The following is a 17,470-nucleotide window of genomic DNA, read 5'->3' on the forward strand; positions in this document are numbered from 1 at the left end:
CTTCCCCTGTAAGCTGTAAATGTTTGTCACCGTGTTAAGCTCAGAATTATTCTACCTTCCACAAAGGACTAAATCATCAGCACAGCTAGATATTAGTCATTCTCCTTCCACTTCCCTAATTTCTTCTTCCTTCATATCCTGCTTTACCTCCATGTGTCCTGCTTTTTATAGGCCCAAGCACATTGCATTTCCCCTGCAGATACCCACCATCCCCCATTTTTTGCTTACTCTAATCTATCCGTAGTAACTCAGACATTAAAATGTTTACTGGCTGATGTCCAATACACATTATTTTTTAACCTCAAGTCATTCATATATGCTTCACATTTTACAAAATACTATGGCATTAATTTACAGAAAACAAAAATGAGGAGCATTAGATGTAGACTCTACAGCATAAGTCAAAAAAGAAAAAAATTGTCACAGATTGTATTTTGAGATTCTCACAAGACTCAATACACAACAATTTTCAAACAAAAAAAATTCTTTCCTGTCCTCAATCCTTTTCTCTAAATACAGAAACAAGGAAGGGTAGGAATAAATTATTTCACTGCATACTTGTCCTGCAGTGAAGCATGCACTTTCAGAAAGTAACTGAGCAATGAGGATCTAAAGCTACACAGATTTACTCATCTGGTAAATAGATAGAATGCTGAACTACTTCAAACTAAAGTTTTATTATTGATCACTCCGCGTCCAATCCATCTCACACAGAAGCCACTAAATGGATTCCCAGTAACTTCAGTGAGCACTGGATCACAGAATATAAGCGCTTTCTGTAAAACCGCATTTTTACTGATCTGAACAAGATACTAGTCTTCTGAGCGCTGAGAATGAAATGTATGCGTGCACACACACACTCTACACATTTCACGCTCATTATTTGCAGAATTGGGAAACCACAGCTCTAGCCAACACTGAGCAAGCCAACAGAATCATATTTTCTGCTGAGCCTGTTCCACATTAATTGGAGTTGGTACAGAATTGCAGAATAGAATAAAACCACTGTGCCTACCTTGAGGGCTTTCGCAGCTTTCTTCATCACTATTGTCTTGACAGTTATTTTGACTGTCGCACACAAAGCTTTTATCAATGCAAAGACCATTTTTACAGTGGAATCTGGCAGTAGAGCAAAGCAAGGGATTCGCTGCTGCAAAAAAAAAAGCAAGTGAGATCTTTCATTAGAAATTCTCTTACCCAGGCAGTGAAATAGCCGTTAAACAATCAACAGCAACAGGTCACAACTCACCAGTTGGTCAATTTGCTGAATACGTGGGAGTAACTTGGCAAACTAACCTTGTCTCTCTGAACAGAGCACACTGAAATTTCTAATTCATGCAAGATTCATTACAATTAGCAGAGATTTAGTCCACCCACAGTTATAAGCCTTCTGTTCACTTTCATGAGAGCCCCTATCACAATGACTGTTCAGTGTTCAGCATTTGCTCACACTGAAGACATATGGAGGGTAGCACTGCCTACCATAAACACTGCCTGTTGCTTCCCATTACAGCAAACTCAGTTTAGCTCGAGTTTCGTATTATAAGCCAACAACTCCGGCTGAGAACTGCCAGGCAGTGGTTTATTTACCTCTGCTTCTTCTTCCACCTTCCCTATCGTCCTCATTATTTTGAGTCAACACAATGGCAATGTTGATGTTTCTCAACATCTTAGTGTTTGAATTTCAACTCCTTTTTAAGGCTAACACACACATTGCAGTAGCACCCAGAAAATCCTTTCACCTAAGGCCCAGCAGAGCAACAGAACAGTATTTAAGCAGACTTATTTAGGTAGAGCAGTTTCTCACCCATGCCAAACCAAGCAGTAAACACACTGTAAGTTGTTATGCCTAATTTCCTTTAAAGCTTTGAGGAGCACAGTTTTCAACACTTCTCCTAGCAGATTACATCACAGCTTCAATGCATCTCACTGCCAAGGAGGTTTCCTTGATATTCATCTTAGTTTTCTCTTTTCTAATTTCATCTCTATTCAGTGCTATAGCCCAGCATACATAACTACATTATCCCTCCTTTAACAGTGTTTGCACCCTCCACATACAGCATATATAGCTTTATTTTCCAACATAGTCATCGCTTAGCTGAGATATGCATAATTTAGGAGTTTCTAATATTTCCTCATAAGTCAATCTCTCTGTCCCATAATAATTTTTGGCACTCTTCTCTGAACTCCCGCCAGTTTTTGGTAACGAGGTAACAGAAAGAGAATGCAACTTTCCAATTGAAAACCTAAAAAAAAAGCTGTTTAGATGTCTGTTTCAAAAGAGCTTCTCTGCTACAATAAAAAAGGGGATTACAGATCCCAAATAACAACCGGCTTCCTATTTTTTATTCTTTAGAGAGCTGCCTTTAAAGAGTCTTTAAAAAAACCCAAAGCCAACATAAAACTTTAAAGTCTGCCATGCATATAACCTGGAGTATATATAGCAAACATTCTAAACTCCTCCAGCTCCCCAAAAGCACACTTATCATGAACATGCTAAATCTTTGGTCTGAAACTGTTGATTTTTCCAGGTCACTTTAGGGTCTACAGTGTTTTTCCTCTACATAAGCAAAACAGTGAGTAGACACTTGGATGAGCTAGAAAATATCAAATATATGCTGAAATGGTATAGAGAAACAGAGATCAGCAGCATGTTATCAGTTGTAAGGTCCTGTTGCAGTCACACACTACAAGCTCATGGGAAATTAGGTCATTCATCATCAGCTCCATGAGATGGTGCATTTTCAGTTGAGACCTGCCACTTGTCAGTCCACCATTTCAAGAATATTCTCACAGCACTTTTGTGAAAACTTCTTTCTAGTTCACTTGTTTAAGCATAACCCAGAGTCATTTCCATAGCCTTCCGTCTTCTTTCTCTAGCTTCACTTGCTCCACAGAGGTGCTATCACCCTGCCACAGTCCTCCCAGGGCACAAACCAGACTCTTCATGCTGGGGGGCACATAAACAAGAAAGGCAAGTCCTCCAAGAAGCAGACAGTGATGGATCACTGTGAAGATCACCCCTTTTGTTATCTTTGAAAGTTGGTATCTGTTGTCCTCCTCCTGACCTTTAAATGTCATTAAAAGGAAAAGCCCAACATGCTGCAACAAGAGAAGGAGCAAGTATTTGCTGCAAGCTTCTACCTACAGACCTGTGCTTTTAATAGCTCCTGATAATAGCAACAGAGCTGCTGTATCAAATGTAACCTTTCCTTACTGCTATGATATATCCCTGCTAGACTTGGATACAAATGGATCTGTGCAGTCAGCCACATGCAGGGGGTATAGCCCAAAGCAAGTAGCACTTCAGATAATCTCTCTGCTGCAACTTTCCTGCAAGCTGCTGAACAGCTGGTCAAGCTAGTATATTGGCAGGCATGCCTGATGTGGAGAACCTCCTTCTCCTCCCAAGAACTTGTTTCACTGAATAACCCTTTATTTATTTATTTATTTTCTGTTTGAGAACATGTATAAACAGCGAAACCTAAACGTGCTGATGAACAAGTCATACTCTTCAGTGACAAGAAACAGGCAAATAAAAACTAAACAATTTAAAGTAATACTTAATATTTACCCAATTTGAGTTACATCTGACTAGAGTGCCGTTCAAAGCAAACATGCAAGTTAAATCTCATTTCAAAGTTACAAAGGCACTTGTAGTGTCATATAGGCATTATATACAAAAAACTGAGCTGGACCTTTAAAAAAAAAAAAAAATAAGACAGGCAAGGTGAAAAGCACAGGGATCATCTGGGTCATAAATGACAGGGAGAGTATCCAACTCAAACTAAAGGCTAATGAATGCTTCCTTTCCAGGTAGTATTAATTAGCTGAAAGAAAAAAAAAAGCAGCCACACTGACAAGTAGGCTTGCACTTACTGCAGTTTTCCTCATCGCTGCCATCGGGACAATCCTCGAAGCCGTTGCACCGGAAGCGGCCAATGATGCAGTGGATCCCGCTAGCGCAGGGGAAGAACGTGGCACCGCACTTGGACTTGGCTTTCGCTGGGAGAAAAGGGAAAAATGAGGGAAACAATTTACAAATGTTAAATGAGACTTTGTAGCAGCTGTGCAGGTTAGGGTACTCTAGGCAGTGCTGGTGGCACTCATGTTAGGTGCCTTCCAAGTTCCCTATGGCTTGCCTTCAACTACTTTAAGGTTCTTTTTGTGAGATTTCACTTGCTTAGGCTGATTTTTTTTTCCAATTTTTACGATTTCCAGAATGACCAAAACATTCAAACTTAAAATAAGTCAAATGGCTCTCAAAAAAATGTAAATTGCTCAACACTCTGGAATATAAGTTTGTAAATTTGGCAAGCAAGTAGTCCTGTCTCTTTAAAGGACCACATGAATTTGACCAACTTAGAAGCACTGAAGGAAAAATATTAAAATAAGAGGGTCCCACTAACTCCTCTTTGCATGGAAGTCTGTTGTAAACGTCACCATCCCAAGCACAAGTCCCAGAGACAGACATCTAAGCAAGTTCTCGGGCAGCAGACAACAACCCACAGAGGCTAAGAAAGGTGTAGCTGGACTAGTGGTAGCCCCCCCAGCCTGTAGCCATATGTCACACTGAGTCCACAAACACTAAATTGCAGCAAAAGTCTAGATTTTGTACACTTGCTTGCTCAGAGAAGCCAAACAGTGAAGAGCCCAAGGCAGACAGTGATAATGAACATGGTAGCAAGTTCAGAGAATCTGGGACCTGGAGGCAAACTTGGGCAAAGACAGGTGTACAAATAGTAAGAAAACATCAGGAGAAGGAAAGGAGGAATACAAAGATACCAAGTGAGTTAGTGTCTTTCTAAGAATAAGAAACAAAAGAGACCTTAACTAAAGTATTTTTCAGGCTGCAAAAATCAAACTCAAAAAAGAAAAGACTATAATTAACACCACATTTATTTAGCACAATCTGTATACAATTGGGTGCAAAGGAACATGAGTATATGAACTGCATCTCTTGCTGTACTTCTCTCCATCATCCATTATACAGTTCTTCAGGACAGAAACCACGTTTGTTCATAGTACCAGCACAGCTATTCATGTAACACTAAATACTAACAATAGCATCAAAATGCATTTAACAAATGATTACAGAATCTCATTATGATCTCAAGTACTTCACATTTTTTTTATGGCACAGCAACTCTTCACAGCAAGAAGAAAACACTGCCCTCAGCTAGAGTGATGCAGTTGTTTCCACCACGATGCTCAAGGCAAACACTAGTTAAGTCTTGTGGTATCACCAGCCTAGAATAAAGCAACTCCTAAAGTAAAAATAATAATAATAAAATTAACAAGACATGTGGTTAGATGTTTTTCTCCCTTTTGCTTTTTCAAATTAGCACATGACACAATGGACCACATCACAGGACGCTGAATTCTTCAGAAAGTCCACTCTAAAGCAAAGCCAGTAACTGCAGGAAGAGCATGCTGGTAACCACAGGAAGGTGTGTACTGTGCAATGTGAACACACAGAAATACCATGCACAGACCACTGATGGGAGAACACCAGAAAAGAAGCCAGTTTCATAAATTGTGGGCCTTTTGAGTAAATGTTTCCTACTCCTACACCAAATCCACAAGACGCATTTACAACTCCCAGGTTTTGAGACATGACAGATCTGGAGATCACAGTGACAGGCAGTCTTTTTATGTAGCCATATGGCATATCAATACACCAACCTGTGCAGTTTTATAAGGCTAGGCCAAGGTTGAGAACAACCAGAGTACAGACAAAAAAAGTACATCCAACAGGGACAAACAGCTTCAGCATTAATTTAGAAGGAATTCTCTCTTCCAGGGTTAAAAAATAAGTGCAGCTGTAGCAAAGCCTTCTTCCATCACTCATCAGTGTGCATATAAACTGTTTTCAACTCACAGCTACAGTAACTCTCGCTTGATTTAGTGTCCTCCAAAAGCAAATCCCTGCAGTTCCTCTCTTAACATGTTTTTATTATACCAGTAATTTTCAGTTAGAATTACAAAGTGTAAAATAGGATGTATCACTGAATTTCACATATTCAACTACCATTTTTTCTGAAGAGTATCCAAGGTCCACATGAGGAGAAAAAAGTAAAGCATTACTTCATACAGAAACAGCTGATAAGTTACCCGCTGCCATGCTTAACACCACCGGTAGTGGAAAATCTTCAGCCTAGACATCCGAGTCCCTGCAATTCTTCACACACCTTCAATGAGCAAGTCCTGTTAAAGCTCAGGCAGACTGATCTGAGCTAAATACTTCAGTAACCACAAGGTCTGAGGCAGTACCATACTCCCAGCCTTTAAACAAAAGCAGCAAAACAAACACCTTTGCAACAGATTTGCAGACCATCACTGAAGCAAACAGTCTGCATTAGCATTTGACCAATATTCAGCACACTAACCAGGCAGCCAAGCTGCTGCTTGCAGTGTGTGGTAATAACACAGTATGTGAAAAGGTGTCCAATGCTTCACGTGTTTTGTTTTGTTTTCCTTTTTCTAAGAGTTAACATTTTTTGAAACCATGCAGTGCATGTACATTTCCCAGACCAGATGACTGCTTCCAACAGTTTCCTTTTTTAGAGGTGTATTTTGAGCCAGAGCAGTTCCAAGAAGAAGAGAGAATGAAGAAACAAGAAAAAGGGGCAGCAACCGTGGTTTTGCCTGTTAACACTGACTGGATCCCGTTTCTTCAAACAGGTTTACTTTAGTCATTTGGGGTCTGAATTCAGAGGCTATCAACTTTCTGGCACATCACATTCAGAAGTGCCTTTTCACCTCTCTGAAAATCCTGCCAAATTAAGGCGTCGACATTATTTACTTCTAAAATATCTAATATGGACCATCTCTTACTCTTACAGCCTTACCTTTCCAGAGAGACTTCAGACAGAATCATCAAAACCCAAGTCTCTGGCCCTCTGAAGAGCAGAAATCACGCGTCTGCACTTTCCTGACCAGAACTACAAGCGGTGGCAAATGCTGCAGGGGCTCCATTTCAGGTACAACAGACACATCACAGCAATCTCAGCTGTCCTGACCCCTAAGGCAAGAAGGCCCAAAGCACTTCTGCTTCATTACCCTTGAGCTACTGCAGTGAAGCCATAAGCAATATTTGACGTTTGACCACATCTGGAGGAAAAAGGTGTTGGAATGACCAGGAACAAAGCTGAGTTTCTGGAAAATGCACTCTTTCTTCTGTCCAGAGCATCCCGATATCCCATCAAAAAGAGGAAGATACCATTCAGGACAATGGCTTAATGGAAGTATTACCTAGATAGCTAAATAATGTTTAGTTCAACATTTTCTCGCCAGACCTTTTCCTATCTTCTCCTCCTCTTGCAACAGCAGCCAGAGAACAAGCACATTCTATTTTAGAATAACTGTTTAACAGAAGAGCACATACTAGTAACCACAGCCCAAAACCAAACAAGAAACTAAAACATCTTCAAATTTGTCTACTGATTTTTTTTTTATTATTATTTTTTTAAAACTCAAGGGAAGGAAATAACAAAAAACCCAAATGTAACTCTGTATATTTGCAACAGGCATGATACATACACAAATGAATCCAAAGTCAAACTTATTTACATTAGACACCCCAAAAAAATAAAGCATTTCAAACGCCATAGTGATTCACTAGTCTCTTAACTAGCCATTTATTAGATACAAGTCTCGCCAACAAACAGAACTCAGTTATCCAAGTTCCAATTCCAGACACAGAATACATTTCTCATATGTTGTGCATAAATGCAGGAAAAATGAGAAACCAGTAATGGCTTAGTCTAAGCCATATCCCCCACTCTGGAGACTCCACGGGGGAATTTCTGCTTTAGTTTTAATTTGACATCTTCCTTTCATCTGGCACAGTTTTCCTAAGGTTTTCAAGCAAGTGTTGTTTGGTCATTGCTCATAAAGTTCCTAAGGAAAGAAAAATCATTTATTCCTGAGCAGAAACATATCCTCCCATTCTGCAATGATCTCTGGAGATATCCTTAACATGAAGGGGCTATTAGTTTTCTTCACATCTTCAGCACCCTCAAGTAACAGATATGCATACCAGGACCACAACTGCCTGTAGCAGATTCAAGTCATTTGCTCCACTACTCACAGCACTCCTCTGCAATTCCTACTCCCATTAAAAGACTGTCAAAAACTGTTTTCTTCTCCTTTGCTCATCATTCTCGGTTGCTCTGTTCATGTTGCTCTCTGCTCATGTCTTCTACTGCACAGATCTCAAGTTTTCAGACAGAGCTCTAAATGAAAAACTTTATGATTACTCCACAGCAGCTACCTGTTTGGCTCCTTCAGTGATTTCAGCCTTGATAAGCTTTCAAGAACAGCATTACCTTTGCAATCTATATCCTTCTGTTACACTTGGTTGAAATGGGCTCCGGGCAATCAAAAATTACTGGGATATCAGGAAATGACAAAACAGGAGTGAAAAAGGACATAGATGCATGTGGATTGTGTGACCTTATTTAGCCTTGGTGTTACAACCAGCTGAAGGAAAGGGAAGGGAGAAGCTGGCTGTTTTTAAAGGAACTGGCAAGTCCCAAGCCCAGGTCTCCAGAACTTAAGAAACTGAGAGACCACATGCTGGAGGAGAAGAGGTAAGGACTGATGGACACAGTTGAAATACAGCAAGAAATCACACAGCAGCTTACGAAACTGTGTCTAAAAAAAAAGACTGCTCAAATAGCAGATCCAGTCCGATTTCAGAAATACAGCAAGTACAGAACTCACCCCAAATAAACTGACATTTAACCAATTGTTAACCTATGGCAGAAAAGGATTGATTCACTCCAATTCTTCATGTGTTACCTAGTAATGGGAGAAGCCATGCAGGACTGAAACATTAACATGAATCTGTATTTACATTACACAAAGGGGTATTGCCATGGTATTTAGAAAGAGCTGTCAGTGCACCACTGACATGCACTGGAGGAGCCTCCTCTGACTTCATTAGACATGGGAAGAAATTGCTCTCCACTAAAATATTCTTCCTATCTCTTAAAATTCAAACATGAAGCAAGTGGTGAAGATGGTGGCAGAGAACTGCTGGCCACAGAACAAGCTTGCCACACGTTCCCCTCCCCCGGTTGGTTTGCTTAAGTTCAAGAAAACTGTTTTGGCAGTTGTATATGTGAGTCTGTGAAGTTGCTCCTTATGCTACACAGAAACCAAGCCTCCCACCCCCTTCTTTTAAAGCTTTAACAAAACAGTAGCTTCCCATCAGGACCGGTTGTACGTTCCACTGAAGATGTGACAGTTTGCAGGCACGGCTCTACAGCATTAACAGAAAAACATTTTGCTATCTTTAGGGTACCAAGTGTGAAACAACACTATTTTTCAAAAAGTGTAATCCACTTTATTTCTCAGCAGAGATGAACAACGGGGGGTGGGGGGGTGGGGGTGGTGCGGAGAATCAGATTTGGCATATACTGTGTAAAACCTTCTACTGTATATAGATACCCCCTTGTATAAAGAGCAATTCTGACACTCCTGACTTGGCTACAAAGACTTAAAACCCAGCTAGAAAGTTGCAACAGATTATGATAGGCAGGTGAATTTTCACTCCATAGATAGGGTAAAGAGATCAAATGTCTTCTATAATTATCAGCAAGTGCAGTTATGGACTACAGATTTGAGGAATACAGCCAGAACAAGACAGCATAACCCAACTTCTTGGAAAAAAAAAATTTCATCTGTAACTCTAAGTAGATACTAACCTACTGTTTCAGATATCACAGTAAAATTTTAAAGCTGTGCCCCACTATAATGACACGGTGCTTAAAGAGACACGTATAACAGGTTGTTTCTCTTACAGAAGCCAGCACACAGTCTTGCTAATGAAACTTTAGGTAAGAAACTTCAACTGAATCATTACTGTTGAGCCAGCAAGTTCACACCTGCAATCGTTTCTCAACTAGTTACAGTGAACCAGGCACTGCTTATTGCATGCAACATGCAAAGATAGCATACAACAGGCACCCCACGTGATGCAACCACCAGGACAAGCACATTTCTTTTATTTCTGCAAAAATTTCTGTTTTGCAAAATAACTGAGAAATATTTCAGTCTGGAGTGAGTGAAATGGGATGTAGCAGATCCAACAGCAGACATTTTGTGACAACCTGCAGCTAGAAGTAAACTACAGTATTTCAGCATCAGCATCTTTGAACTATTGTTGCCTTAGAACCCTCCAGGTAACAATCAGGCAAAATAACTTTATTTTGTTTCACACCCACATGTCACAGTCCAACAACAGATGATTATTTATTCAGCTAATCAAAATTTGATTACTTGCATGTGACAAGAGCAACTCCCTAGACAGAAACTGTTGCATGCAGATGCTATATTATTGCAGAGCCACAGGTATTTTCTTGACTTTGGTAATGAACCACCTTAAAATTCTCTGCTGCTCTTTGTTTATGTTGAGAAATGCCACAGCCACATCAGACAGCACCGTAAATTCAGTCTCTCTTGATATGTGCATGATGACGCACAGCATTTTAGTAAAGAGACTACACGAAGGCATTAAAGGTAGCCATCTTTTCAACTTGTCCCTGCTCTTTGAAAAACAAGTTTTAACTTCCATTTACAAAGAGAAGAAAGTTTTATTTTACAACACTACATAATACAAGCAGGATGACACCAGGATACTGCCCCCTTTCACCCCAAGAAATGATACAAAGCCTAACTCAGTTAATACTAACAGTTATTTTGGGTTACTTAATTGCTGTTTGGACCCTACAGTATTTTCAGTTCAGTTCCCAGTGGGGAAATCCACCACTACCTGTGGTCATTCAGCTGCCTCTGCACAGAGGACAAATGCGTCTTTTATTGGCTCACAGACCTCTTCAACAAGGCTGTCTTGCAGAATTACACAGAGAAGTTTCACCTCCTTTGCTTGCTTTTTCCTATTCAGAAAAAAATGAGCACCGTAGTGCTCTTCCCAGCATAAAATCCACCCAAAACTCTACTATGCCAGAAATCCTCCAATTCAAGACAAAATAACTATTTAATGAGTTTTGATCAAAAACACAATCAACTGCAGAGCAATCATTGCACCTACAAAAAGCTCTTGGGTCACTCTTACCTTTGCTCCCTGTTTAACCACTCAGGTGAAAGAGTTGCTAGTCATAAACTGCTAATGTAAACTCAGAGAAAGTGAACCTAAGAAGTATTTTATTTTAGAGGCAGCATTATTTTTGTTTTCTTAAAGTAGTGGAATTAGCCCCATAGGAAACATCAGAGGTTGCCTCCAACACAGTAAACTATCACCAACTTAAATGGGCAGTATTTACACTATAGTTCACAGTAAGAGAGAAGGGACAACACTAAAGTAAAAAAGCCAATGGAGTCTGCTGCCATGAAGAGTAAACTGCTTCCTTTGAAAAGAAGTGAAAGCACTTCTACGTTGGACTACTATGAGTCAGTGGCTTTTATTTCTTGCCAGTTAGTAAGGCTTTAAAATAATCTTTCATAGTCTAGGAGTCCATGTTTCAGTCCTTCGAGATCATCACAAAGCAGATGTCTGAAGACAGTACAGAGAAGCTTGTTTTTCAGACACTTAGTAAAGCAATTTCTCACTAGAAGAAGTATTTTAGAAGTTACTACTCATTAAACAACCTGAACAGTAATATCATACAAAAGGACAAATATTCAATCAGCTGTTGCACCATCCAAATTAAGCACAACTTCAAAGTTGTTAAGCTACTCAGGAGGCACACAGGCAGGACAGAACACCACCCTTAAGGGACTTCAGTAGCAAGGACAACCCTCCTCAGAGGACAGTAGCCTGATGGGCTACAATCCCTCACTCCATCCTGGGCTAGCTACCTGATCTTTCTTTTTCAGTTGTGCCGCTGATCTCATCCAACTGTTAAACCTTTCTGATTTCAAGCTCTCCAACTGGGCTATTTACTGACCCCTATCTAGAGGACACCATCAAGAGGTTTAAATATTCAGCACCACAAAACCTCTTGATCTTCCTGCATAAAAAGCTATCAAACACAAGTAGCTACTGCACTTGCCCTTACTTCCATGTAAATTTCTGTAATTGAGCTTCAAATGAAACGTTCACCATTGTCACTTCATTATAAGTCTTATTTAAACTACAAAGTATTTGGTGGCTTAATCATAAGCGAAAACAAGATTTAATTCCAGTTTGATATTCCAAATTTGAGAATCATCCGAGTAAGTGACAAAAAGATCAGCAGCTGGCTTACAGTATCTTCCCAATTAATACAAATGCTAATTTCATGCATTGCCTAATATGCAGCTTTGCTGAATCAGAATTCTGGTGTCTGTCGCCTACCTGCAACAAATTTTCCAGGTCAACCAGAAGATAATGGGAAGCAGCAAGAAAAACAAAAGGAAACCTAAAGCACTCAGTGATCATAAGTTGCAAATAGAAGTCCAGAGGTATTCCAGGGGTATATGTATGACTACTACCGTACATACAACTACTTTTACAGAGGAATTCCTAGCTTTCTGCTATGTATTCTAGTTACTTAGAAAAAGAAAAAAAAGTGTTAACTTCATTAGCCTTTTACACAAATTATTACTGGATTATAAATAAGCACAGGACCACTAAACACAGGTTTTGTACAGTTTTATAAGATTGTTGTTTGCACAAAACCTGGCAGCCTGAATCCTAGCACATGACGATGCTTACTCCATTAATACAAATGCACAGAATCTACTTTGCAGCTTTTCATTGCCACGATTCTTCTGGGGTGCAAGCTCTGCTAGAAAGCTTCTCTCTTCCTTAGTTTTGGTGCTGCTGTTAGATTTTCTCCTTGCACATATTGACCCACACACAACCTAAGCAGTCAAATAATAAAAAAAAAATTACCTGCTTACAGGTTTTCTTACAGACATGTGCTTTCTCCACAGACATTTAAAATGCACTAGATTAAGATGGATGTAGTGTAACGCAGCGTATCATGACGGTAAACTGTTTAGTCTTGTTTATCAGGAGAGTTAAATTCCCAAACCATACTCCAAAAAACCCACAAGCCCCACACTTCCTCCATATATTCCTCACATAGAATTTAGCAGGAATAGAGTTTTAAAGTACTCAAATTGCTGTAATTACACCAGTTATTTTAACTCACTACTTTTATATTTATCTCTATGCCTTTATCTTGTTCCTTGTGTCTGTATTGTCCTCCTTCATGCTCATAGAGGATCACAGAGCACGTTAAACCAGTCAGTAATTGACAGCTAGCTCTGTTATTTGTGTGAACCTTTCAGCTGTTTTTGGACACATCCATTTGCAGCACAGGCTTGTCACCATATCCAAAACTGCATACAATGACCAAAGTTCACAGCCATGTAACCCTCTGGTGAGTACCATGAGCCATGTCACAACTACTCCACACTTCCCAAAGTAGCAGATACAGATTTGATGAACTAAAGAGTACAAGCTCAGCTCTAACACTTTTGAATGGTGTTAGAATAATAAGATAAAACCCTTAAACGTGACAACTTATTTTGATGTTGAGTTCCCTTTTTTGGTTGGTGGGGTTTTTTGGGGTTTTTTTGGGGGGGTATGGGATGGTTTTTTGTTGGGGGGTTTCTTAAGTGGCAGGTTGCCAAACAACCTACCTACAAGTATTCATTAGTTGCTTATTTACTTTTTCCAAAATGTGGTGATACAACACACACTCAACAGCTATTTAGCTTACACTGCTATAAATTGTTAGCTAGCAAGAGAGAATTCAAACTTATCAGAAAGCAGCACTGGAAACTTCTGAAAGCTAAAAGTGTATCTGGCTAGCAGCAGCAGACTGCAGCAGATGAGATTATTTCTCATCTATAAATGATGGGGCAGCCCAGAAAAAACTGTTGCAGGTATGCAATCCTGGATCTTAATCCCAGGAATCTGAATGCATCTCCTGAATATATCACCCTGCCCCTCATCTTCTATAGCATTAGATTTAGTTAACAGCAAGCTTTAACTGACATTTTAAGAATCATTTTTGAGGGCCACTGATACATTAAATAATTTGAAATCAGTAATCATTACAGATGTGTGGGACTAGCCCTACTCAGGCTCTTGGCCCACTGCTGTATTTCTAGGAGACCTCAGCTGGTTTAGACAATCCCTTCTGAACTGGGCAAAAATGTCTATTAATAAAGTGCCTCTCTCATTCTTCAGTGCACTGAGCTCTGCTTGTTGAACCTAAAGCCTACTATTTAAAAGTACAGCAGCCAGATTTTTTGTGCCATTTGTTCCCGTACTTGAAAACCGTTTGTTAGACTGACTCTGCTGAGTGGCTAAACCCAAGCAAAATATCTTCACTTCTTTTTTTTGCAGTAATCTCTTTACAAACAAACGGGTCAAGAGGTAATAATTATAGATGCTTTTCTTCTCTTATAAAGAATTACAATATTTTAAAAAGGTTAAAATCCAGACTCTCACATAAAATAACAATAATAATAAAAAAATAATCAAACCCACTCCAGTTAAAAGTTATGGCTTCAGTGTTCTATACCATAGATGCTGATCTAACCACCAAGCCACCAGTACTTCCCAGGCTGCCTTTAACGCTGTGATCAGCATGACAGACTCAGCCCTCCGCTAATTCCATTTCTACTAGGCCCAGCTGTAGACAACAATCCAACCAACTCTACTTCACCCTGATTCAGCATCTAATCAAAAGAAAATTCATGCAGTTCCCCCCACCCCACAAGTTATACACAGCCACTTCCAGATTATGAAATATTTATATATGTATATGTATATTAAAAGGATGGACATTGATTTCCAAATCCACACCCCGTCGTGAGATCCTGCCAAGCACTGAGCGCCTCTTGGGAGATGCAGAGTACACTCAGCCCCTGCGATGCAGTCCCCGAGGAGTATCATATTAAGCAGTCATTAAAGAGCCCACAGAGACTGCAGAACTCACTGTATCTACAAGACCTTTTCTCTCTGTCTTTTAAAGTGGCTACTAGATCTGGTTACTTATTCTTAGCAGTGGGGAAGTCATGAATTTGCCTACTCTTACAGCCAAGCGTAAGGAAAGGAGAAGACAAACATCTAAATTCAGACTGTCACCAGAATCATTTGGGTTGATAGTAATGACCATTTGTCAGTAAATTTTGTCTAACCCTCCATTTTAATTTTGGGACATAAATGGAAAAGCATGGGTACATAATGTACCTTAATATAATTCCAGCTCATGATCTTCCTATAAAGCGGACTCGAAGCACACTCCTGATCAAAGCAAATTCCATTTTAGATATATATATGCATTTGACAGCAACAAATTTAAAGGCCTTTCGAAATGTACCCCACATCAAAGAGGGCAAGACAAGACAGTCTGAAAGTCCTCATCTGAGCCTTCCAGGCATATGGCATGGGTTTGAACCTGGTGCAGTCCCCACTGAATCCTCCTCCTTTCTACTGAGAGCTGCACCTGCCAGTGTAGGAGTTCTTGCACTCAACAGCTTCTCCAATGACAGAGCAACTTCCTCAGCCGTGACTTCAGTTTCAGGGGGCTTTTTCCTTTTCTAAATAATTTCCACCCCTTTGATGTGGTGAAGTTTTTAATACATACAATTCTTAAAAAAAACCCCAACATCTTTTGTGGAAACTGGATGTAATGAAGTCAGTCAAAACGCACCTTAAGTACCAGTCTGAAGATGAAAACTTAACTTGCCTTTGTTCTGGGAGAGTTTCAGTATCCCAAGTGAAAGGTCTTAGAGCACAGGAAAAAGATTCTTCACATAATCTAGGAAACCCAGGCTGCCAATTGCAGAGTGTGGACTTCATTTATAATTCTTATGAAAAGACTTTTTATATTTCATCCATGACCGTCCGTAATTGTTTACTATGAACACTTTGCTGCAAACTCCATTCCTGAACTTGTCGAGCAGTAAAACCTGTTGCAAGTGAACACCAGAGGGAGCAGTGAACATTCGTCTGGTAGATAGGTTTTAAATTGGACATGGAACAATATGGTACAGGAAACCTTGCGGAAACCTAAAAATGGTTATTGGGGGCTCTATATTACAGCTAGAATACATTGCTAATCCAATCTAATTGCCCACCAGAGCAGGGTCAACAAAAAATAAAAACAAGTGTGCAGATACACTTTGAATGATGCAAGCTTAGTTGTGCCACATCTGCCACCACCTCACTCCACCTTCTGATGACACCAAAAGGTTTATAAACTCTTCTGAGACTATAAAGCTTTTATACAAAATGCTGGTATATGTTTAGATAGATTATATGGAACTGAAAATATACCCAAGAAAGAAGAGATGGACACAAAATGGAATGTGAAAACCCCCAGGTGTTCTTATATATAAACACACAGTTCAAACTCTGTAAGATAAAAACCAAGAAGAGAGTTAAGACACATAAGAGAAGATGAAATCAAGAATAAATACACCAACATATCAGCAATGAACAAGTAATTACAGCATTATCTCAAATATTATTCTACTAATCCGCCAAAGACAGTTAAAAATGCTTGCAAAGACAACAATAGAAGCGTGGTTACAATCATGAAAACACAGATCAGAAAACTTCCACCACACATAAATAAAAGCCCCCAAAACACTTTAAGGAATTGAACAAAAAAAAGAAAGTTTAATTTTTCTCGGGCCTTCATGTTTGCACTACAGCATGCAGCCTACCAGATGTAGGAGTTCCTGGGGTATTTCTCACCAGGACCCTGACTTCAGCATGGGTTCCGAGAGCTTTAGATTCCCTGATCCAGAAACAGAAGGGCTCCTTCCACATCTGCTAGACACCTGGATTAAACTGGTTTCTCAGATTGCCCCAATATGAGTCATAGCATTCAAGGCCATGATAGTTAGCCTGTTTTTGTGCCACTCCAGAAAAGCTTGGCTCACCATACTATGCTGAGTGCAACCCAGAACTGCAGACATCATAAACCCTTCAGTTCTGACTGCAAGGGGTTCCCTGCAAGCACCCGTGTCTCAGGCAAGAGACGAAGCTGACCTGTAGCAGAAGCCTGCTCAGCATGTGGCTTCATTACCTGTCTGGAGAACACTAATTAAAACTGACCATTTTCACACAGCACTTCATTTAACGAAGACATTTGCATTCTCCCCCATGGAGAAGATTTGCTCATAAAGACTCTGTCTAAAGGACAATCAGAGCAAGCTCTGATGATGATGGATCGCTGGTGATGAAATGAGCTTTTTAATACTGCAGTTCCAGATGTTGCTACAGAGGCCAGTTCTTGTGAGCCACTGCAGAAGTGTGTTGGCAGCACATTCTTATAAGCATGGATGATGCCCTGTTGCTCAGACATCTATACTTTCCAATCATACAGACTTTAGCATTGACTCAAAAACCTGCTTTAGTTTTTTGTGTTGAATGAGCAACAGCTGCAACTGGAAACAGAAACACATGAGAGAAGTTCTTAATACAAGAACACACCACCCCAAGGCTATCCTTGCATAGCATTTTCCTCTAGCCCACAGCCTACACTCTTTC

At 39.9% G+C, this 17,470-nt stretch overlaps 1 protein-coding gene across 2 annotated transcripts in view; it reads right to left on the minus strand.

The window, feature by feature from the left end:
- LDLRAD3 (low density lipoprotein receptor class A domain containing 3) overlaps positions 1-17,470 on the minus strand; it is a 118,586-nt gene that overhangs the window by 54,262 nt on the left and 46,854 nt on the right. For both annotated transcript variants that reach the window (XM_037395658.1, XM_037395657.1), the window contains exons 3-4: positions 3,880-4,005; positions 1,016-1,150 (exon numbers count right to left, since the gene is read on the minus strand). In XM_037395658.1, coding sequence (XP_037251555.1) covers positions 1,016-1,150; positions 3,880-4,005 — 261 coding nt within the window. The remainder of the gene's footprint in view (positions 1-1,015; positions 1,151-3,879; positions 4,006-17,470) is intronic.

Source organism: Falco rusticolus, chromosome 7, assembly GCF_015220075.1.
Source record: "Falco rusticolus isolate bFalRus1 chromosome 7, bFalRus1.pri, whole genome shotgun sequence".
NCBI classification, from domain to species: Eukaryota; Metazoa; Chordata; class Aves; order Falconiformes; family Falconidae; genus Falco; species Falco rusticolus.